Source organism: Parus major, chromosome 13, assembly GCF_001522545.3.
Source record: "Parus major isolate Abel chromosome 13, Parus_major1.1, whole genome shotgun sequence".
In the NCBI taxonomy this organism is placed as follows: domain Eukaryota; kingdom Metazoa; phylum Chordata; class Aves; order Passeriformes; family Paridae; genus Parus; species Parus major.
In genome coordinates, this window is record NC_031782.1 from 322,232 (window position 1) to 345,434 (window position 23,203).

Sequence of the window (23,203 nt, forward strand, 5' to 3'; positions counted from 1 at the left end):
TACCCTCACACCAATGGAAGGGGCAGACACCAAGAGGGGAGGGACGCTGGCCACGACCTTAGGGCGTACACTCTTCCTAGGAGGGAGCACCACAGAGCTCCACATCCCACTGTCAGCAGCACAAGTCTCCTCAGACTTCCCCAGTCATTGTCAAACCACCCCTCTCTCTTGCTGCTCAGCCTCCTCCTCTACGAGCAAGCAGCAGAAAAAAACTGGCTCTGCAAGCACTGCCAGCTCAGGTTTAAGCAACAGACAAAAGAGCTAAACTGGAAAATCATTCTGCTCGGCCCCCTTGCCCACCCCATGCTGACCCCACACTGCCACAGGCCCTGTTCTGCCAAGCACAGCCAAGAATGTAGGCAGTATCACTTCAGTCGTTTGCTTTACTCATAAATTCACAAATCCAACAAAATCCAACAGAAATCGGGATTAGGCCTGTACAATCCATATATAAAAAGGGTTGGTTTATTGTAGTTCAAATACATAAACTGAACAATCCCAACATTTCAAAATTAAACTTTAGAAACACAAGTTTAACATTCAAAACAGGAGTATAGTTTACAAGAATTGCCCAGAGGGGGTATGCACAGTCTAATCCAGAAGTATGTAAAGATCACTTTATCGTAAATAAAAACGTGTTTATTACAACCGTCCTGGCCTGCTCGGTCACCTCTGGGATTTCCAGCTTCGAGCAATCCTCATTAGACAGAGCTTCACTTGGGCAGAGCAACCTGACTGCTGCAAACCAGCGGCTGGGGGCAGGGACAGAGCAGCCTGTGAACAAACCCGGTTTGGTCTCCAAGTCCCTGTTCTCCACTCGGCTCTAACCCTGGCTCCGACAGATTTAAGTCCCATTCCCCAGGGTGGAAGCAGAGAACTGGGACTGCTGTTTCCAGAGCGAGCTGTCAATGATCAGTGATTTAAGAGCGTGTCCCCTCCTCCTGCACGGACTGCGGGCACCGGGAGGCAGCCGCTGGCACCACGCAGGACACGCTCAAAGCACAACAGGATCACCCTTGGGACTCACATGTAGGACACTGCTGAGAGGAAAGCCCCAGGCAGCAGACACCCACACCTCACACAGCCCACCCCCAGAGCCACAGTCACCAGACAGCCCACACCTCGGGATTTGTCGGTCATGCTCCGATTAACTCATAAATATCTTTAATGTGGGTTTTTGTTGCTGTTGGTTTTCCCCCCCAGAGATCGTTTTATGTTCACTAGAGCTGCTTCTGCCTCTGCTCCTCAGATGCTTGAATATATTCACGGCAATGGATGTGTGTAACCTGACAGATGGCTCATGCAAGCGTTTGGATTTCACAGACAGCCCTGGCCGAGGAGCACTCGTGGCTATTTCGTTGTTCTCCGCGTGGGCTCGGAGGCGGTGGGCGGCGGGGGCGGCCCGCGCCGGTCCAGGTCATCCACGTAGGACACGATGAGCTTGCGCCGCTCCTCGGGCACGCAGTCCAGCACCAGGTACCGCTTGTCGTTCTGCAGGATCTTCTCCACGTCCTTCAGGTGCTGATCGGACTCCTGGATCAGCTTTTTGGATCTGAAAGCAGGAGTGAGAACAGCCCTGGAGCAGGCTGGAGGCGGAGAGCCCCGGGGAAGCCCAGGAGGGACAGGCCAGGCCCGCCAGGGAAGGCTGCAGGGACCTGGCCATCTTCTGGGCTAGAAAGAGGGCACATGAGCTTGGGGCTGGGCACCTGACTGCTCTGGGCACAGAACACACAGGCTCCTTTTGCCTACACTTGTGCTGTGTTAATTAAGCACCGTGAAAGACCTGAGTAACAGACATCAGTTTGCTGCTGTTTGTATGGCAAGGCAGAGTACAAGCCAAGGCCTGCACTAGCATGGCATTCCCCACCTGTAAGTGATGAATTTGGTCTCTTTGAGCAGCGTCCGGAAGTCGGCTTTGGCAGTGATGTATTTGTCTCGGATGTACTCCTCAAACTCCCTTTGCTTTTTCTGGAAGATGAAGGACAAACCTGAACCACTGAATGCAGCTCCAGTACTTCCTGCAACTGAACACACTGAAAACCTGCAGTAATTACATGTTAATTATACCTTTCCTTACCTTCTACAGTTTCAGTTTTTAAAAAAATCATATTTAACTACTAACACCCGTGTGCACACAGAGCTGACCCCCCTGCAGCAGGCACCGGCTCACGTCCCTGTACCCTGCACCACACTGAAGCTGCCAAGAGCGATGCAAACCACTCACCCTGTCACTCGAAGAGAATTTAATGCACCTTGGATCTTCTTTAATGATTTTTTTCACTTCCTTCCATGTTGATGTTAAAGTTATCTTTCAAAAGAAGCAAAAAGTTAAATTAAATTAGATGCTAAGAATAGGGAAGGCAAACCCTACTAACCTCTGAAGCCTTTAAACATATCCCGAGTCCACTGATGAACTTGCTGTTAAGTGCTGGGCTCTGATAACTTGCACTATTACAGCTGTATTTTTAAAATGAGTTGATTTTACACAGTGACTCTTCTTTTATATTTTGAGATGGCACCTTCATATCAAGGTCCTTTAAATATCATTTACTTTCCAAAGTCTTTTCCTAGTACAATTAACGTACATTGTGTTAAAAATTCTGGATCTGCTGGCCCCACGGAAAACTTGACTCTAAACTAAATAACTAATGCATTAAAAACCGGGTAAAAACCTCTAGGTTAAATGAAAGCTGCCTGAAGCTGGCACAGAAGCAAGGAAAAGGCAACCTCACTAAACCCCCAGTGCACAGAATCACTGCAAAAGCAGAGGAGTTCAGGTTCAGCAGGAGAACATCAGAACAGGCAAACAGGATTAAGGCAAACACCCTGAATATCTGAAGGAGCCAGACAGTGAAGAGTATTAAACAACTCAGTACTGAAGAAATAAGAATAAGATGAAAAGATCATCATGATTAGAAGTTTATATGTTAATTAACAGTATGTTCAGTCAAAGTAAAACTTCAGACAAACAGGCAAGGAAACATAATGCACAAATTTTGTTAGGAAGGAGAAAAGAGACGTATGAAGCAAAGAGGCCCTGGAAATAAAATCAAACCAATGACATTGCGGGATGGAAAAACAGAAAAAGAGAAACCCCAGTGAGCTGCAAAGACCGGCAATTTGAACATCAACAGCTCTCACCGCTGAAGTTTCATCCAGAAGTTGCCTGAAATGTTCCCTCTTCTTTTTGGTGAGTGCCTCAATATGCTCATTAAAGAGCTTCTCTTTCTCCTCTCTCTCGAGCAGGGACCCCGACTCCCAGCGGTGATCTTTGCGCAGAGTCCTCCTGGTGTCAGACCAGGACACGTCTGAAGAACGCACCTGAGCCAGAGACGATTCCTCTTTAAACCAGTTTTTCCACACTTTGCTGACAATTGTTATACGCTCATTTCTTTATCTCGTTTGAAGTTAAGGTTAAAATAAAAGGTAAGCAAGCCCTCAGCTTTTAAGAAGAGACTGCAGCAGGTTCCCCACAAACACTGAACAGGCAGCAGCAGAAGGAATTCCTCTGCACTGGTTCGGAGCAGACCGAGATGTCCCACTGACTTGGCTGAGCATCCCCAAAGCCAGGAAATCCATTCACCCTCCTCCTTTCCTTCCTGCTCTGTGCCTAACGCCCTGTGTTCACCACAGCCCTTGGAGAGGCAGCCTCGGAGATGGTCATTTCCAGGGACAGCAGGAGCTCTGCAGTGCTTCCAGAGCCCTGTTTCCAGCCCAGAGAGCACCCTCTGGATGAGAGCCCTAAAGGCACAGCCTTCCCTTCTGACCACAGCGACACTCCCGGCGGGGATCCACCTCTTCAAACGCCAAAAAGCTCCAACAGGGAGCACCCAGCAGCTAAAGCCCTGCCCTGAGGAGCAGAGGTGGCTGTCAGTGCCTCACCATGTCTGACAGCAGTGCCTTGAAGTTCTGTATGGCCTCCTCCCGCTTGTGCTGCTCGCGCTCCCGGTCGATCTCCTTGGTCTGCTCCGAGCGCGCTTTCTGCACCTCCCGCTCGCGCTCCCGCAGGCTCGCCTCGATGCGCGCCTGCCGCTCCAGCTCCTTCTCCTTCTCAGAATCTAAATTCTGAAATTCAGCAACAAACTTTTCTCAATAAAAGCAGCACTTTTCATTAGAAAGAGAAGCGAAGGGCTATCAAACCAAAGGCAGCTCAGAACAAAACACTTTAAAGGGATTTGGGATCTACGGATTGCCAAATTTTGCTTCCAGAGCTGTGCTGAAGCATTACAGGGTTTACATGGGGGACAGACAGGTTTGGTCACAGATCAACTATTGCCAGGAGCTGTGTCCAGTGACAGACTCTGAGTAAGGGAGGCCAAAGGGATCGCTGTTTGTTGGCCCACTTTTACATTCCCAACCACTAATTGCCTGGAGGTAGGAATACTGGATTAAGAGAGAAGCAGCAGTGAAGGAACTGGATATAGACACACATCCCTGAAGCAAGCTCAGCTGACAGGGAAAACCACAGCAAAGGAAATGCAGCCCCATCCTAGGGGGAAGAAATCAACGTGGTATCTGTAGCTGCTGCAGTTTTACAGTCATTTCAACCAGCAGTGATTTCATAGGAATCTTTGAGGCATAACTTCTCCCAGGTACCGTGTGTGTGTGTGCATGCACACAGGTTCCACTAACATCCCACCAGGGCCAGAACTTCTAAGTTCCAAGCTGCCCTTCTGGGGTACACTCCTACAGTAACTCTGGTATGGAATTCTCTTCAGCACAGAGCAGTCTGCCCCAGCACACCCGCAGCCACACTCCCGCTGCTCCCCGCCGACCTTGGCTATTTTCTCGATGTACTGCTTGAACAGATCCTCCCTCTGTGAGGAGCTGTCCACCGCCTTGTACCGCGGGTCAGTCTCCACTTTGTCCTTCACTTTGCTCCAGCGAGACTGACTATCCAGGTGGTGGTTTGCCAGCAGCTCAAAGAAGTCCATTTTGATCTGTTATACAGACAGAAACAGAAAGACAACACTTGAGAAAGGCACTTTAATATCCCACAGTTTGCTCTTATGAAAAAAGGAGCTGACTTACCTTTATCAGAGAGATCACATTAACATTACATACATTGCAATTTAGAGCAATCACTAAAACTCTGAATTTAATCATAACTGCAGCCCAAATTCGCTGTTGAGACAATTTTGCCAAAGCAGATACATTTAGGCGATCTGCTGCGTATCAGATGAACTCTTTAAAGAATGATCCACCAGTACACTCATTATTTTACTCCAATTTAAGCTTGCTTTTGAGCTTTTATATATGCCAAATTAACAAGCTACTGTTGCTGCATGGTAGCATTTTGTGTATCAGTACTCCAGAAGCCATGCAGCACGAAACAGGGTTCTAGAGAAATCAGGTGTTCATGGATTCACCCTTTGGGTGTACAATTAACACAGGTAAACGCTTGGATCCACCAAAAAAGAGCAATGTCTTAAGATGGATCTGATCAATAAGGAATTATCCACATATGGTAATTAAGTAAATGATACTTCGGATGGACATGCACATTTACATAAAAGTTTAAAGGAAAATGTTTTGGTCTATTTTGTCAGTCAGAAATGGCATGTCGTGTTCATGTCCGTAACGACAGCCAAGGGCTGGCAGAGGCTCATTCACGGCAGGTTTCATTTCAATACAACTAGCAACATCTTTTCATCCAAAGTCCCAGAACCAGCAGCTGTAGGGGCAACAACTGTGCCTTTATTAGAGAGCTTGATTTCTGGGGAAGGTGATGTCCCTGTTCCTGCTGCACATTAGCTTCAGGTCACCATCCACCCCTGGCAGGCTGGTTGGCGTTTCAGCCTCCCCCTCCCAAAGCAGAGGCGAGGAGGGGCTGAGCTGCCTCTCTCGCTGGGGCCAGGGCAAAGGGCTCTGCCTCCACAGCACCCCACACCCTGCCAGGCCACAAACTCAACACAGCCTTGTGGCACGTACATTAAAACCCCAAATCCAGGAGGGGACTGGCTGTTACTCGCTACTTATCTCCCCTCCCCATCCCTTAAAAAAGGGAAAGCAGGAGGAGCAGTTTAGCTGCAGAACACTGAGTTTCCTCAGGGAAGGGAGCAGATGGACAGAGCAGGCTCCAGCTTGCCAGCGACCTGGCACATCCTCATCCTCTAAAACGTGTTTAGTTACAGAATGCAGGAGTGGAATGAAGATCAGCACCAACATTCTGCAGCCTTGCCCACCAATACTTTTAGTTCTTCAAAATATTAACATATAAACATTAGAGGCTCTATGGGCTTTCTTTACTATATCAAAGGAGACTAAGGCAGTAAAGCAGAGATCAGAGACCAGCCCCTTAGTGCCAGTGGGATGTTGTGCTACAGCACTACTGCTTTATCTTAAAGGAGCTCAACAAAATGCTAAGAAAACTGTTTATTCATTGCAAAATTAAGAATGCTGTTTCAAAACATCATAAAACATGCATGCAGTTTCAAAGTATGAAGCTTTCTAAGCCATGGCATTTGAAATATTAGAAACCAAACAGTTCCCAGTTGTTACTACAGAAGTCTCTAAGGTAAGGGTATCCCCAACTCTTGCACAAGTCACCTGTGCACGTATTCCACAGGAGGAGGTGCTCTAAAAGCACGGTTTTCACTTCTTTCAGGGGCCCTGAACACAGCACAGGTGTTGCCATCTCATTTTAAATTTTAAAAGAAGATGAAAACGTCTCAAATAATTGAGTCTAAAGCATCTCAGCAAGGAGTAAGGCTCTCGGATGGCAGCTGTGGACAGTGAGCTCTCTGTGAGTGTGCACACAGGGACTGGCACCCCACGGGGCTCTGGCCTGGGGACAGCCCAGGGACACGGCACAAGGGACATCCTGGAGAGCACAGGAGCAGCCTGGGCACCACCACCTGCCCACAGTGCCCTCCCTGACCTCCTGGGCACCCCCTGCTCCTCTCTGCCCTCTGACAAGTGTTGCCATGGGATTTACTCACCGAAATCAGGCACAGGAATAAAACCAGCCAAGCTGGCTGCTCCATCCCCCTCCCATGAGCCATAACCCCATAAGGCAAAATCAAACATGGTATATATCATCTAAAACCCTTACGTTAAAGATTTCTGTAAAGTTGATTCTCTGTGAGTAAAGATTTTGGACAGACTGAGAAAGCTTCAGGTTAAATGCCTTAAATTTTCTTTTATGTTTTAAGCACTTTCAAAATCAAAGGAAAATAAGGCTGAAAACATTTCAGGTGTATTTAGAAGTCTTTTTTTTTTTTTTGGCAGTTAACACATTGCAGGTACAACTCTCATCACTTCACAAGGAAAAAAACTAAAAAAATGTAAAGTACCGGAACTGCGGGAGGCTAAAGTCACCACACAGAGATACCAATGCTTTCCTCACTAGGGAATCCCATAATATTTGCGTGTCAGTGATTGACAGCTGTCAGACTGAACTGATTGACAGGCCGCACAGCACATAACTGTAAAGTCTATCCACTTGTTATAAAACAGAATACATAAAATGGTTACAAAAGGCTTTTGGAGAAAAAAAAAACATTATTCAAAGCAAACAAATACAATCTCTTCTTTTAACTTTTCAACTTTAGAACAATCATGCAACAACAAAACTAGTATTTATTCTTTAAAATCTTCAACTGCGCTATTAAGCTGCAAAAATGCTTTAAAAATCACATTCACAATCAAACTGCAGTATGTAAAATCTAGTCTTGAACTACATCAGTTCCCCTCTGAAAGCACAATCATTTATGGAAACCAGCAGTGGTAAGGCAATGTTTGAGAAAATCACAGAATCAAATTATATCAGATCACCCAGATTTTAAAAATATGCAGAGCTCCCCAAAGAATGAAACTGTCCCCAAATCTGACCTGTCCCCTGGCATTTCTCTCTCCTGCAAGCGTTCCAGGTAGGGAAATCTGCAATAACTTCACGCTACATAATAAAAATTGCAGACTTCCACGTGTCCAAAATGATTTGCCTTCAGAGGTGACCTTCTCCACTCTCTCACACACACACACACAGGGACGTGGCAGTAAGTGGCCCCAGGTTTTGGTGTCCCCAGTTTGATGTCCCATCTCCAGGGGGGAGAGCTGCTCCCAGCACTGGCAGCACAGGCACGTGACACTGGGAGTTCATTCATCTCTAACAGATGACCTTTAAATCTAATAAGCAGCAGTTTATACATCAGATTTACTTATTCAAAAGCTTAAGAAGTCCCTCTCTAAGTGCCTGCTTTGAGATGGAAAGGGAACTGTTTCAGACTTATAGAGACTATTCTCAGGGAACTGCAAGTCCTGCCTGCCCCCACTGAGGGAACAGCTTTGGGGTTCCAGACAAACAGGGTAAGACTCCTTTGCCTTTTCATGGGTCAGGATAAAAGAACTTAATAAAAAAAAATAAAAATAAAAATCAAGCATTACTTCAATTAAGAAAATAATGTTACTGCTTGGGTAAATGAAAAAAAAAAAAAAAATAAAACAGTGTTGTTAAGCAAACTCAGCTTCACAGCTAAACAAAATCCAGTTCTCAATATTCTAAAAGTCAGAAAACTGCAAACTCGGAACTGTTCAGAAAGACCAGGGGGACACCCCTGAAGTGGTTGCCTATAACAGCTCTAGGGAAGTGCAGGCCTGTGTCCTGGGGAAGGCTCAGGGAAGCCAAGCACTGGCTCTGTCCCATCTCACTCACAGCACTCACACTGCTGGAACTCAAGAGTCCCCTTACCTTCTCTCCCCTGGTCTTCGAGTCTTCCTTCTCCTTCTTTCTTGCCGCTGTGATAAACTCATTAAACAAGGCCTCTCGATCTTTCATCTTTTCAATTGCCTTGAACCTCGAGTCTTTAGCATGCTTGGCTGCAAATTCACTAAAAGTAGTTCTGCAACAAAATGGCAAGTGAACTCATTTGGCAGAGCTGTCTGGGCTGGGAGGCAGGTTCAGCAGGGAGCTACTCCCTCTGCTGCAGTACACGCCAGAGCACAACTGACAAAAACCCAAAAGGCAAATCCTACGGTCTCACTACAGAGCTGCTCATAGACCAATGAGCTCTATGAAAGGTGTCAGCACTCACACAAAGAGGTGTTTGTCAGAGACCTACAAGGGTGGGTTGGTTTGTTCAGAAACAGCCACCTGCAGAAGGGGCAGGCGTAGAGAGAGACTACAGTGCAACCAAGGAGAAGAAACAAAACAAAACAAAAAAATCTCAGTTGTCTACAAAAACTCTTCTTTTCTGTGGGTTAGCAGTTCAGCCATCAGTCTGTCCAGGCATTTCACAGCTGTGAAACTGAAAATCTCAGGTGCATTCACTTGCAGCCAAACCATGCTAAGAGTTGACCAGAAAGGCAGCCTTTGACAGGAGTCCCCAGAGAACACTGGCTGCAGCAGCTCTTCCCCCTGCAGTGCACACTGCAGAGCACACAGGGCTCAAACCCCTTCAAACACTATGGGCAGAGGCAGCAACGCTGGGCTTTCAACCCCTCATCCCACAGCGTTTCCCTGACCGTTCTCTCACCTCCAGGGCCAGATTCCAACCTGTGCAGTAGGTACATTACTGCCACTTACCTCGGAAAAAAATCACTACTGTGCTTTTTCCAAGCTCTGATGCAAATCTGGCCCCAAGAATACGTGAGACACTTATAATCATACGAATGTTTTCATCACAGCATGGAAATAATTAGACTTGGAAAATCCAGCCTACTGTTGCTGTAGGGTAAATTGAAACAAGAAGAGAATTTGGTAGCTTATTCAAAAGGATTAGAAAGTGAATGTACAGCTAGACTGAAGAACAAGAGCTGCTCAAGTGAAGTGGAATACAAACTCTTGAGCATGTTGGACTGAGATAGATGATAAAAAACCAGTCTGGCACTCACAGAAGTACAGCAATATCTTTAGACAAACACTGAAACCAGAAGACAAAGGATAAGATTAAACAAGACAGTATTTCAGCTGGCATTCCTCTTTCCCACCCCAGCCCATAATCAGGTAAGGAATCAGTCCCAATATGACATACTGAAGATATGCTGAAAGCTGAGGATACTAAAGCTAACATAACTGTTTCTTAAGGCATGTCCATGCCTCCAGTCTTCCAGCCTACTACTGAGTTATTAGCCAGCTCTGAAGCAATTGAAAAGTTAACACAGCACTGTCACCAAATTTCCAAAATGAGTCACTGGAAAAAAACTGAGCTGAAGTGAAACAAATGAGCTGTTATTTCACTGGGAAAGAATTAATGCCAGATGAGCCAAAAGACGCTGCAAGAGGACACTTTGGAGCTTATCTGGTGACATAAAGTATGTATCTCGTGACCTCTGTGTGCAGAAGCTGTAAAACAAATAATGCCAGCAGTGAAATCTTGAAGGTGCATTCACTGTCATCCCCTCACTCTTACTGCTGCCAGTGGTCTGAATGTGAGGGGGGTGTAATCAGTGCTGTATTAAAGCAACCAGAACATTTTATACTATCATCACCGACCGTTTGCAACAAGAAGAACATCCCTTCAGCCCCCTCCAAACCCAAGAAAACTCCCTAGCACTTCTCAAAAGACTTAAGAAGAAACAGGGTTATTAAAGGAACTTGTGATGGATCCGAGGCCCTTCTCACAATCCAGGCAGCATGCTGGGGGTTTCTTCAACTTGAAACACGTAAATCACAAGACCTATTATTTCATTGATTAGGTGAATACAAGCACACAAAGGAAGATTTTAATAACATCTCATGATTTTTCTCCTCTTTGCCCATTTTGAACAATACCATCCAACACGTGGCATCCTCGCAGAGCTTATGCACGTGAACCACAAAGAAACTCCTACCTTGGATTAATCTTTGCTTCTTCCATCATTTTCTTGAAATCCTCCTTGGCCTGCATTATTTTATTTTTCTTCTCCTTGCGCTCTTCCTCTGCTCGGGTTTTCACATACTGATCAAACACCTACAGAAACACCAGTCACCCACAGCAAACACACAAGTGAAACACAGAAGGTGATCTAAGGACAAGGGAGGAAAAATCCCACTTCTTTCCTCCTCTCTTGTTTCCTTTCCTCTCACCACAGAATCAACACAGAGGAGGCAGAAATCTCAGAGACACTTTGCATTTCAATATGGAAATGATCCAAGCTGCTGCACGAGCAGGGTGCTGCACCTAACACACCATCTGAAACCTAGGGAGAAGTTCCTTCCACATTCCAGTTAACATTTTCCTGGGTCCCATGTTTCAGACACTTCTCATGTTCTTGAAGCTTTCCATTTCCCTACATTCACTCGAAGAAAAGCTGCTGAAGTGAGAACTTGCTTAACAATATAATTGCACATTAGGTCTCCCCCCAAATGCTTTTTTAAAAGGAAATAGCTAGATTACTTATTATGCCAATACTTTGACAAGATACTGGTGACTCTCTCTACCTCGTTCAGGTTTCAGCAGTGCTCTGTAGACATACAACTTCCACTGTGTTAAAATATGAGACCTTCCAACCACAGGAAATAAAGCAACTATCAACACTTTCCCTTACTGGTTTCTTCCTGTTCCAGACAAACCCTAATCGTCACAAAAATCCCTTGCAGCACTAATTAGTCTGAAAGTTTTGCAGAAACAAAAGACAGGATTCAGATAAACCTGTAGTAGCATGGGAAGTGAATTCAACATTTTTACCTGTTTCCTTTCCTTTGGGTTGAGCAGCAGGTAACGAGGATCAAACACGATCTTGTGCAGCTCTTTCTCCCATGTTGAAAAGGCAGAGACCTTCAATTAACAAAGACAAAGATACAAATTATACAGGAGTTGTACAGTTTTCCTGGAAAACACTAAGATGGGATGAAAATAGGGAAGCAAACTCATCCTGGAGCTTCCATCCATCACTAATGGATGGCAAAGGCTGAACAGAAAGTCTCAACATCAATGTCCTCTGAAAATTTCTAGAGGATAAAACACACTTATTTACTACTGCTGTGTGACATTAAAAATAAAATGTACATTGAAAGAAAACCTTGAGAAGTGTGCTCCACAGGCAGCTGGAACCACTTCCATTTTTTACTTACTATCGAAATTTTTATTCCACTGGTCTATTTTATCAAAATTGATTGGCATCAAGTAGATTGCAGATTTAGTTAACTAACAGCAAAAAGTCTCACATTCAAGCATAAGACTGTACAGACTAAAGTGGAAGTTGCTGCTTTTCTCAGTAGGAACATTTCCAAAACCATTAAGGATGTGTCCAGTTCATGTGTCCAACTCAACTTCAATGGCAATTTCCACTTAGGTTATTAGTTAATTTGGGGAAAAAAACTAGGTTGGGGTGGGAATCACCTGCCTTGACCCTGCCATTTCAGTTACACAGAAATCAGAGCTTTGCTGTAATTGTAAGTTTCTTTGAAATCTGGAGTCTTGCACCAAGACCATTCATTGACCAGAGGAAGGATGAGATTGTTTCCATGCACAAAGCGTCGCAGGTTTAGAACTCGCCAAGGACCGAGAGCTCTGCACAAACCTCCCTCTCTCCCTTCTCACAGAGCTCTGATCTGAACCTCCCTCTCTCCCTCCTCACACACACAGGTTTCTGACCCCTCTTTCCAGCAGCATGTCCTTGAACTGCTTCATGCGAGCCTCCAGCGGGACGATGGCTCTCTCTCGAGCAGCTTTAATCTCAGCCTCCATAGCAGCCTCCTTCTCAGAATCAATGTCTTTGATATCATCTTTCCTGAAAAAAACCCAGACATAAAATGTAAGTTGAGAAGTAAAATGCCAGCCCTGGAGGTCAGAACCACACCAGGACAGGGTAGGTATCACTGATCATCCCAGAACAGGCCTACAATCCATGAAAGCCCTTCTCAGAGGTGGACATGAATGCTTTCACACCCAGAGCTCAGAAGCCAAGGTATTCCAAGTAACTTCAGTGCCAAGAGATGACTTCAAAGCAACCAGCACAGTTTGGCTGTATCCAGAGGTCTTACCAGACATGCAGTAGATTTTACATCAACAGCACTAATTCTGTAACCTTCTGTTCTGGGCCATGAGGCACTAAGAGAGCTTGTGCAGGTTGGGAACACCTCACACTCATGGCACCAAGAACACTGAGAAAAAGCTCCTGGAGAAGTGTGCTGATTTACTAAGAGCAAATGCACTTTATCCCAAACAAACCCCCAGCTGTTACTGCTAACACCTCCGTGATGCTCCTTAAGATGACACAGCCACAAATAACATGGTAAAGCCACCTTTAAAACAGCATGTGTATCTCATATATTACTTCCAAAAGGCAATCCAGACCAAAAGACAAAAGCCAAACTTGTAACCATGTGTAACAGACTGCAAATAGGGGAATATTCATTACTATGAAAATCTAGGTGGCAGGATATTTTGACAATGAAGTCCTGTGCCCAGAAATTAGCAAACAACAGAAGCAAGCTATTTAAGACACACTACACTCAAAATATTCTTTGGATTCACCAACTCACACCACTTAATTCCATTTCAAATGACTTACAAAACATGCTATTTTCTTTCTGCATGGCTTTCAGCTTTCTCAGGAAAATGCCAAATACCAGAGCTGCTGAGCAGCAGAAAGCTGATGACTCTTTTTGCCAGCCCTCTCCGTTCCACTCTGCTGGACACAACACACGTGGCTCAAGCAACAAAATTCAGTTATTTTACCTACACAGGTCACTTGGTATTGAAAAAGCAAAAACTTACTTGCGCTTTTTTATTTTAATAGGCTCATCTTCATTTGCTTCCTCTGCAGCTTCATGCTCTTCTCTAACTGCAACAGATTTCAGTAAGACTTTAGGTTTCAAACTGATGAAAATTTTTAAACGAATGAGTGAAATCCCCTGCACAAACCCAGGACAACAGGTGCAGCAATTTGTGTTCTGACAAAGGGAGAAGACACGTGGTGCTCAGTCATTTCTGAGTAACACTGTGGCAATCTGGGGACAGGACTGGTGCCCTTTAGCCAGCTTGAAATTTAAAATGAAAAACACTGAGTTCTTATATTTAGGGGAAAACAACTCAGGCTAAAGAGTCTAATGAAGCACATTTGGATGTACCTGATTACCTGCACTTTGCTCTCCTCCAACTACAAAGCCAGCATCTCATCCCAGCATCATTTTCTAGAACTCGGGCCAGAGAGAAATCCTATCTCAGCAGCCTTTTGAATATTCTCTCTCTTGGCAGGTATTTCCAAACTCTATTCCAACTGCTGATCTCTAAGTCAACTCCTCTTCTGTGAGAGCCTGTTTGTACATTATGATTAATCTTCTCTGGTCTCTTTCTTACAAAGCAAACACAATCCCTTTTTTTAGTCAGTAAAAACTGTGGGATTTTTCAACCTGTTGGCATTTAGCAAAACAATTAACCTTGTTAGTATCTACTTTCTTCAGTGGGCTACCTTTTCCCCAAAGGACTCTGTAATCTGCATCCCACATTTGTACACCTTTTCAGTATGTCGTTACATTTCTGTCGCTTATTCAAATATGTTACAAGCTTTGGAAAGCAAAGTGCTGAGTTATATTTATGCTTCCTAAGGAGGCAATAAGATTGCTCTTACTGAGTTTTTTTCCTTCTTCCATTCCCTTTTTGTGAGGAGGTTCTTGAATAATTTTGTCCACATCAGCTCTTCCAATGAGGTCATCAGGCCGGTCCCACATGGACAGCCGTGTGGTGGGGTTATAGAAGAACACACGCTCGTCACCAGTCCACACCACACACCTGCACAAGAGAAGGATGCTTGGGTTACCTCCACTCACTGGGGACCTGCTCCATCAGATGGTCACAGCCAGACCCAGGCTCCACTGACAGCACGACTGCCACACGTTCCTGCTGCCCACTGTGACCCTGAACTGCTGCCAGATTTGAAAAGTGAAATTTTAAAAATGCAGCAGGCATTTTCACATCTCCACACGTTGTCACTTGCTCTAAGTCCCCAGCAGCCACACCTGTCCCACAGCAGCAGCTACCTACCACGGGGTGCCTGGAATAGGGGTGGTGGCCACCGGCTTGGCCTTCTGAGCTGCCTTCTCTTCCTCTGTCATTTCTTCCTCTTTTGGCTCCTCAAGGGAAAAAACAAGTTTGAGGATCAAGCAATGACAGCTGGCTGATTATTTATTACACAGTAACCCACTTGTTTGACTGACACCATGCAGACAAGCAGCTCACAATGACACTTCATCCACGCCTAGAACAGAAACACTGGAATTGCAACAGCAGCTGCTACTTCAAATCCCAATTCCAAAACCTCAAAGCATTAAATCAACTTTTGACTTCAGCAAAACCTTACTTAAATACTTTCCCAGATTTTGGAAGTCCAGGAGGGTAAGGGTGTATTTTCTGACAAAGGAATTTTCATTTATTCTTAAAATTAGTTTATTTAATAATGAAATACACTGTATGAAACAGTGAAAACCTGAAATAACCTCTGTAGCAGAAGCCAGCAAACTGGTAACTAGCTCAGAAACAAACAGGGTGAAGTGGAGGCAAAACCCAGCAACTGAATTCTGTGGTTTTGCCTATCAAACTACACTGAAGTTCAGAGAAGTCAGAGTAAAAGCTGTAATTTTTATCTAAACACCCCCCAGCATCCTCAGAAACTATGCTGTTCAGCACAACAAAATGACTCCAAAAGGAAAAGTCACTTTTGTTTACTGAGAACACTACAGCCCTTTCTAGGACACACGTTCCTAACAGCCTAAACTTAGCAGTTAGAGCACAGGGGGAACGTCTGAGCCTTGTGTCAAACTGTTCAAAATAATGAGTCAAAGAAATAGAGAAAAAACTGTTAAATATTTCAAACATTCAGGACAAGTTGCATTGCCTGAGTACCATAAAGTCAGTGAGAGAACACCACATCTGTGTAATAAGCTAAACTCTTAGTCCCATGCTCTTATTAACTGACATGCTATGTATGTTTCTTTTGAATGTTCTTTCTCCTTATGTAAAAAAATTAACAAAAGAAAGAAAGATCTGAGTCCAAAACGGGAGGATTTTCAAGTCCCCTCAGGAATTTAAGCACTTGAATTAATAACCATGGCTCCTGCCAACCTGCCTGGGCTAAGATGCAGCCACAGCTGAGGGGTGTGAGACTTCAGACTGGCTTTTGGGTTCAAGGTCTTTTACCTCCTTTATCAGTTCTTTTATAGGTTCTTCTTTAGACTCTTCTTCTTCTGTCTCCATTGGCAAAGGCTCCTCTGAGGGTTCTTTAATTGGCTCTTTGACCTTCTCTTCCATTTTTTCTAAATAAAGACAGCAGTCTTCTTGAGAATTATTAAGAAACCGCTATAGAACCACAACAAATTTCTTTTTATCGCTACAATTTTCCAAGTACAACACCAACCCAAAGCTTCTTTTCAATACATTCTCACCACTTTGTCTCTCTTGGGCTTTACAGCGTCTGCTTATAAAGTCGTAGTTATCTCCTGTGCCAAGATCTACTTGGTACTGGAAAATGAAATATTGTGAGGCAGCTACTACACTACAAGTCTGACTAAAGGGTGCTAACAGAAATGCTAAACCAGCAATAATTCCATTGAAGACTGCTTTCACATTTTAAATGCTGCAGAAAAAAATGAAATGAAAATCAGAGACAATGCAGAACCACCTGGGGATTTCTCTACACTCATTCACAAAAAGTATAAAACATATAATCTTCTCTCAGCAAAATCAGTATTTGCTGTCCTAGATACTTTCACTTCAGTAAAAAGACCTATTATTTAACCTGATTTATCAGGAAGATGGACGTTAATTGAACCAACAGTGTAAGTGTCCTGCATTCGTCTAAAAAAAGACTTCTTGTAACTAAAAATTCAGGAAACAATAAAAGGCACAACTGTTTGGATTTGCTTTCTTAAAAGTCCTTCTGAACTGAGCAAGAGCCACAGGACTTTCTCCCCTTCCTCCTTATTTATGATACAAGAGCAATTTCCCTCCTATGTAACACCACCCCTGGATCTAATGTGCGTTTACACAAACACAAGGCAGGGATGTGGACGTGGGGAGGTGACATTATTTTACTTCATAGTCCAAATCTATTTATACATTTAGTTTTTCAAGAGCTGAAATTCAGCACAGTGATATATTCATTTTTTTCCTGGTCTGCAGTCCTTAGTGTGGATGACTTTTCCCCTCAATTCCCCTCACTTTCTGTCTGCAAGTGGAATCTTCTCCAAGAGCTGTGCAGGGGAGGTTTCGCTTTCTACTGGCCCAGGAACATGCATTTGCCCTAAGCACAGGATTTGGAAGCAATTCTAGAACCAAACACTCTCACAGTAATAGTGGGAAACACGCTGCCACTTTCAGACAGAAGACCAACTCACGTGGATCCTTGTAATCAGAATCTCCAAGTATTCCCAAGGGAGAGGGGGGATTAGAAATCTCCCGCTTGCACTTTCAAACACAAGCACTGATGGGCTGAGCCATGCTCCCAGTACAAAGCTGTACAAAAAACCCCAAAGTACCTTTCTCCTTCAGCTCCTGGGGCTTTTCCCAGGTGGACTCCAGAGTCCTGTTGTTGTAGTAGTAGGTCTTTCCATCTGCTGTTTTGTACTCTGTCCACTCGGAGACGGCAGCGGCTCCCAGCGAGGCGGGGGAGGCGGCGATGGCCACCTGCGGGTGGATCATGGGCACGATGGGGGGAGCCATGCCCGGCAGGACCCCTGGGCAAAGGGAGAAAGGAACAAGGAAAGCAGACAGTAAGTGACCAGGCAGGGCCTAAGGAACAACACCTAGCACGTTACTGACTCGGCTCACAAATATCCAGCCCATGGAAATAAACAGAAGGATTGTTTTCAAAGTTAAATTGGAAAAGGAAGGCACTGTCACCAAATTTCCTTCCTGTGTTCTGCAATCAGTAATGCCCATTCCCAGGCAAACTGGATCTTAATTAATTTGTGCAATTCTGCAAAGCACAAAGCTTGTTAGCTTTTCAACATTTATTCTACTATTTTAAAATTAGGTTCTCTATTTATGAAAAAAGTCTTTATCAGATGCCTGCAGCAAATAATTGGGGTTAAGTTTACTCCACAGCTTAATTATGCTGTTGTTGTGCAACATATTCCTACTGCTCTTAAAAAATGCAAGAGTGGATTGAATTTGACTCATAGAACAGAACTCTGATAAACCTTAAATACTGGCATTAATTCAGAGCCTTGGATAAAACCTGATGAGAATGAAACAGTATCAGATTGTTGGGTTTGTTTAGTACTGCAAACTGCGTGAAAAAAAAAAAAAACCCCACATTTTACTGAAATCCTAACACCAAATGGCAAGTAAATATCCCAAGATAAGAAAGCCAGAATGCTGCAGTATCCTATTATCTCTCCACTCATCCCAACAAAGTGAGTATAATGAACAGATTTGGAATGACAAGTTCTAGAACAACCAATTGGATAGGACTGGAACTTCAAGATCATAAATTTGAGCCTTTAACATTGAAAAAGTCTCCCTTTAAATAACGGAAATCACACGTTACACGTTGCCATAACACGTTCTCAGCGAGTGACTGTTCATAAATCCATAACTGAAATATGAAAGTTCACACTCAGACACACAGACACGCACACAACATGCGAGCACAGCCAGCCACTGCACATGTGGAGCAGGAAAACAAAAACCCACACGAGAAACTAGCAACTGAGTATGGGCATGAGAGTCACAGTCATTACAGAACTCAATGGTAACAGAAAACTGGGCGGGAGTTTGGGTACAGAATAAGCTGACACTAACAGTTATTTGGGGAAGATATTTCCTGACCAAATACGGTATTTCATTTATACTGGTTTTGAAAATAAAGTATATGTAATCATTCAAGTGGGGAAGCAAATAAAGAAATAAAAGAAACAACCACATTCACTACCATGCCAACTTACAGACAAAACGAACTAGGATGGGTTTGGAAATTACCGGTCTTGGTGGTAGCGACTGTCTTTACATACGGGCAGCTGACTATTTGCATCATTGCTACACCTGCAAAACGGATAGGAAGCATGTTGGAAAGCTGCCATGGGATGTCAGCTACCACGGGGTGCTATGGACTTCCTGCCACAATTTGGAATGCCATTTGCAGCTGGCAGAGAAGCTTTCCAGCAAGAAAATGTGAATTACTTTTGCTCCAACATTTTATGCCAGATTGAATATAAACCTAATTTTAAGCTGCAGCAACAGTTTCTGCTTATGTTAAACCAGCTGCTTAGCAAGTTATTGGGATGTCATTAAAGGAAAAAAAAAAAAGTATTTCAGTGAAGAGTCAGGGGTTTAAGTTCATCCAAGGGGAAATGCAGCTCCCCGTGTAGGGCAGCATCACAGGAAAAGATCCCACTGAAGCAGCTGGGGCTGCTTCTACAGGCAGCCTCTGCTGGGACAGACCTGTGGGCAGCAGCAGCACAACAAAACTCAAGGGCTTTGAGGTTCCCATCTGCTGCTGCAGTCAGAGAGCAGAGAAAGGGCAGAAGGACAGGTCTGAACTAGTCAGAGCAGCAAAGCAAGGCAGGGTGGACAGCCAAATGCAACCCAGAGGGAAAGCTGAGGGTAGGAGGGTCATTACAGCAAGGCTGGATGTGAAAGAAAGGGGGTAAAAGAATAAAATCAAAGCAATGAAGCTGCAGACAGAGGTACACAAAGCTGCACTAGTCAGGGACATTCTCTTCATTTTTCATTATCGAGAACTGCAGGAGCTGAAAATGCTTTAAAAGCCAAAACTCGCCCTGAAAGAGGTGGCCCCATGCACTGGTCTGCTCTCCAGCTCAGCAAGAAATGATACAAAAAGGCACAAAAAAGGCAAGCAGCTCATCCTCTTTGTTCAGATCAAAGTCAGTGGGAAATCAGACAAGGCTGAGGGGAATGCATTTCCAAAACCTCCATTTTGGGTGCAGAAGGCAACTGTAGAAGTGCTCTCTGGCTGGTCCAGTCTGGATGCTCAGAAACTGAAACACTTCCCTTCAAAAGATCAAATTCATCATGTGAGGTGGGAAATGCTCCAGTGGAAAGTGAAATTAAACCCCTGTTTAAAACCAAAGTAGTTTCTGGATTTGGTCATTAGAGATCTAGTATGCAAAGCATACATAAATACTGCCAATTTATTTGTAAATAAATTTGTGAGAAGACAGAATTGTAATGTTTTCTAAAAATAATTTCAATGAGAGAATTGCACCTAGTTTTATTTTTAAAAGTATTGAATTGAGACATAAAAACATGGACCCAAACAGCATTGATTAAAGTGCTTGTCTAAACTGGAAGGGTGGTCACGTAATGTACTTGACAATGGATCTGCAGATTCGTTTTGTTAAGGAAGTTACAGCATGTCTCCAAGGTGAGTCAGTACAGGTAACGCTCCCTGGGGATCGCTGGAGCCAGGGATACTGCAGCACAGATCAGACTCAGCAAACACCCAAGCTGTTTCTGCTGCCAAGGTCATTCCCAAACATAAAATTGACTTAAAACATAGGAATTGAGAGAAAGCAGACTTACTTTTTAAGATTTGAGATTATGAGATATAAACTAGGGAACTCTTCCTTTACTCCTTCTTACTACAGTTTAACACAGAGATTAACTCTGAAATCACTTTAACAGTGGTATTGTTCAGCTCTGTCCCTGTAACTTCCAATCCCCTGGCTGTTATCATACCTGGTGCTGAAAGCCCCAAACATCTACAGCCTAGCCTTCCTAAGACCTCCTGACTTCACCTGATACCGTCTTGAAGTAATTTGACTTCTCTTCTGTTTCTTGTTATTGTAAAATATTTTAGTTTTCCTTTTCTTTTACAGTGCTTAGAAACCATCGCAACCAACTCCAGTCAGAATCAGCTGAAAGAAGCTGATAGATTTCATTCTGTAACTAAGCAAACTGACAAACCAGACCCTCTACCCACGAGCAGAAGCAGCACTTTGCTGCCTGCCAGGTGTCCTTCCTGTCCTTCCTGCTGTGGGTTCCACCTGCAGCCCAGCTCACAAGGAGAACTGGTCAGAGCCAACACTTCTTACCAGGCAAGTTCTGAAAAGAATCATTTTCAAAAATGAGTTTCAGGAGATTGATGTTCCTACTCTGTCTTTGCTCCTGCACTGCATTACTCTCCAAATTTTCTGATTGAGAGCTTACAATAAAGTCCAACCTGGGCATACACCCAGAACCTCTGTTTCCACTGGCACTCTTCTCCACTGTTCTGACCATCCCATTTTACCCAAGGTCTCACTTGTACAGATTATATCCCTCACTGTGTGTAAGGACCCTTCCCTCCATGCTGCTCCCTTGCTGGCAAGGTTAGAGATGGCAGTTGAGAGCGTTCAGCTGATCACCTTTAAGGCTTAGCTCTATTTATTATTCTTCCAAACCTCACCAATAAACAGACTTCTTTTTCCTACCCTTTATTCATTTGTTGTTCAGCCTGGAATATCACCTGCAGCACATTATTTGGTTCCTGGTTTAAACCAGTGAGTACTACCCTGTGATTTCCTTTTCAGGCCAACATAGATTAAAGTCAGTTTGCCCAGTTATTTTAGAATACCATTCTAAAAGCAGAGGCAGCTAAAAGCTGGTGCTGTCTTCTAGTCAGCACCTTAACCGCTTTCAGGCTTTTTTCTCTTATCAAAGGAGTGTTCTGCAGGGCTACTTTTCATCCCTCCAGTTCAGTGGGGAGGTGAAGGCCTCCCTCCACACCCACTGGGTGACAGCACTAGGAGGACACCAGGGAAGTCACCTCACTCAGCTTGTACAAAAAGTCAGAAACATGAAGGTACTGCTCAAAGCTGCTCGTCTTTTTAAATCTGAAACTAAGCTGAATCCAATACAAGCTCCCTCTGCAACACAAAATCCTCAGTTCCTGGTGTATGTTTAGGGCACTGAAACACATCAATTTTGTATCAGAACATGAACTCAATGGTATCCATGCAAATGAAATGTGGTGTGTAAGTGCTAAGAGTCATTAGTGATCTCCTGGGACGCCCTCTGCAGCTACTACAGACAGTGAGCCCAACATTTTGCCAGCCTAAAATTCCTTCCTTAGGAATTGAAATATTTAATAAAATTTAAGAAATTATGATATATCCAGAAGAAGCGTACTGCCACCTAAGATTCCTTCTCTGTGCTCTTTAAACCTAAAGCCTGTGAACAGCAACACCCTGGCACCCTAAACGCCTCATCAGGGTCTGCAGGTCACACCTCAACACTCAGTACCCTACCCAATGGCTGCAGCCTAAAAGAACTGGGAACACCTGGTATCACTGGGGTCATGATTTCCATGGTAGCTTTTCCTGCTCATCCATGTCCCAGTGAATATTTGTGCACAAGACTTAAGGTCTAAATCAAGTAAGTAGAAAAAAATTAAAGCAATATTGCAATTAGTAAAAAATAGCGCTCAACATTCTCATTTAGACACGACATGTTTAAATGCAGCTGTTTTCTGCCAAGTATAGCAAAGAACTAGAATTCCAGAAAATACATGTTCTTTGTTAATTAAAAAGTCTGTCTGCTAACCCTGAATTCTTTCAGAGATACTCTGAGGAGAGGATCCAGGCAAGTTCTGTACACAGTGGACACATGAGTGCAAACAACTGACAACATGGACATGTAGCAGACAAGACAATTACAGTTTGCCAATTTACCTGGAAGTGGAATAGGCATGCCAGGAAGGGGGACACGAAATGGAGGTACCATTACTGGTGGAAAAGCAGGAATTGCTGCAGTTGGTTGAGGTACTGCATGAGGAACTGCAGGAGGCAATGTCTGTGGGACTGGCTGGGGTACAGTCTGCACAGGTGTAGCAGAAGGAGCAGAGGTTGAAACACTGACTGATGGTGTGGCAACTGAAACACCCGAACTCGGGGTCTGGTCTTGTGTGGTAGGTGCTGATAAAAAAACACAAAGAACACCTTGTATCTTAGACACTGCAATATACTGCTGCAAACATACTGGCGCTCTGTTTCCCGCTACGTAACAGGTGTGCTCAGGTACAACCAGCAGGAACACACTCCTGGACAAAAATCACTTTGCCTTCTCTGGAACATTAAATATTCACAAAGAAAGTAAATTTCCTTCTTCAATTTGTCCCATTCTTTACACCTAACATGTCTCTGCAGCAGTAACAGGGCTGCATCAAAGGACAAACACAGGCTGAAATGAGGTTCTGTTCTGTTCAGAGAAACAGAAAGGGAACCTTACATCAAGTTTCCAATGGCAACAGGCTGTCCTTGTGTTACAGGAACACAGGTTCTGCTTTTAACAGCAGCAGCACGTGCATGACAGCAGTCTGCCTTAAACCATGCTGCCCAGAACAG

At 44.1% G+C, this 23,203-nt stretch overlaps 1 protein-coding gene across 5 annotated transcripts in view; it reads right to left on the reverse strand.

The window, feature by feature from the left end:
• Positions 1 to 365: 365 nt before the first annotated feature.
• TCERG1 (transcription elongation regulator 1) overlaps positions 366 to 23,203 on the reverse strand; it is a 28,092-nt gene continuing 5,254 nt past the window's right edge. Inside the window, exons 4-20 of one of the 5 annotated variants that reach the window (XM_015642043.2) lie at positions 22,532 to 22,774; positions 18,840 to 18,902; positions 17,396 to 17,593; positions 16,059 to 16,174; positions 14,907 to 14,992; positions 14,494 to 14,654; positions 13,641 to 13,707; positions 12,516 to 12,651; positions 11,607 to 11,696; positions 10,771 to 10,889; positions 8,690 to 8,840; positions 4,776 to 4,940; positions 3,883 to 4,065; positions 3,142 to 3,321; positions 2,225 to 2,308; positions 1,868 to 1,968; positions 366 to 1,552 (exon numbers count right to left, since the gene is read on the reverse strand). In XM_015642043.2, the coding sequence (XP_015497529.1) occupies positions 1,351 to 1,552; positions 1,868 to 1,968; positions 2,225 to 2,308; positions 3,142 to 3,321; positions 3,883 to 4,065; positions 4,776 to 4,940; positions 8,690 to 8,840; positions 10,771 to 10,889; positions 11,607 to 11,696; positions 12,516 to 12,651; positions 13,641 to 13,707; positions 14,494 to 14,654; positions 14,907 to 14,992; positions 16,059 to 16,174; positions 17,396 to 17,593; positions 18,840 to 18,902; positions 22,532 to 22,774 (2,345 nt within the window). In that variant the 3' untranslated portion in view covers positions 366 to 1,350. Of the gene's footprint in view, positions 1,553 to 1,867; positions 1,969 to 2,224; positions 2,309 to 3,141; positions 3,322 to 3,882; positions 4,066 to 4,775; positions 4,941 to 8,689; positions 8,841 to 10,770; positions 10,890 to 11,606; positions 11,697 to 12,515; positions 12,652 to 13,640; positions 13,708 to 14,493; positions 14,655 to 14,906; positions 14,996 to 16,058; positions 16,175 to 17,395; positions 17,594 to 18,839; positions 18,903 to 22,531; positions 22,775 to 23,203 lie in introns of all 5 variants that reach the window. The other 4 variants (XM_015642042.2, XM_015642045.2, XM_015642044.2 and 1 more) reach the window with 4 other exon arrangements.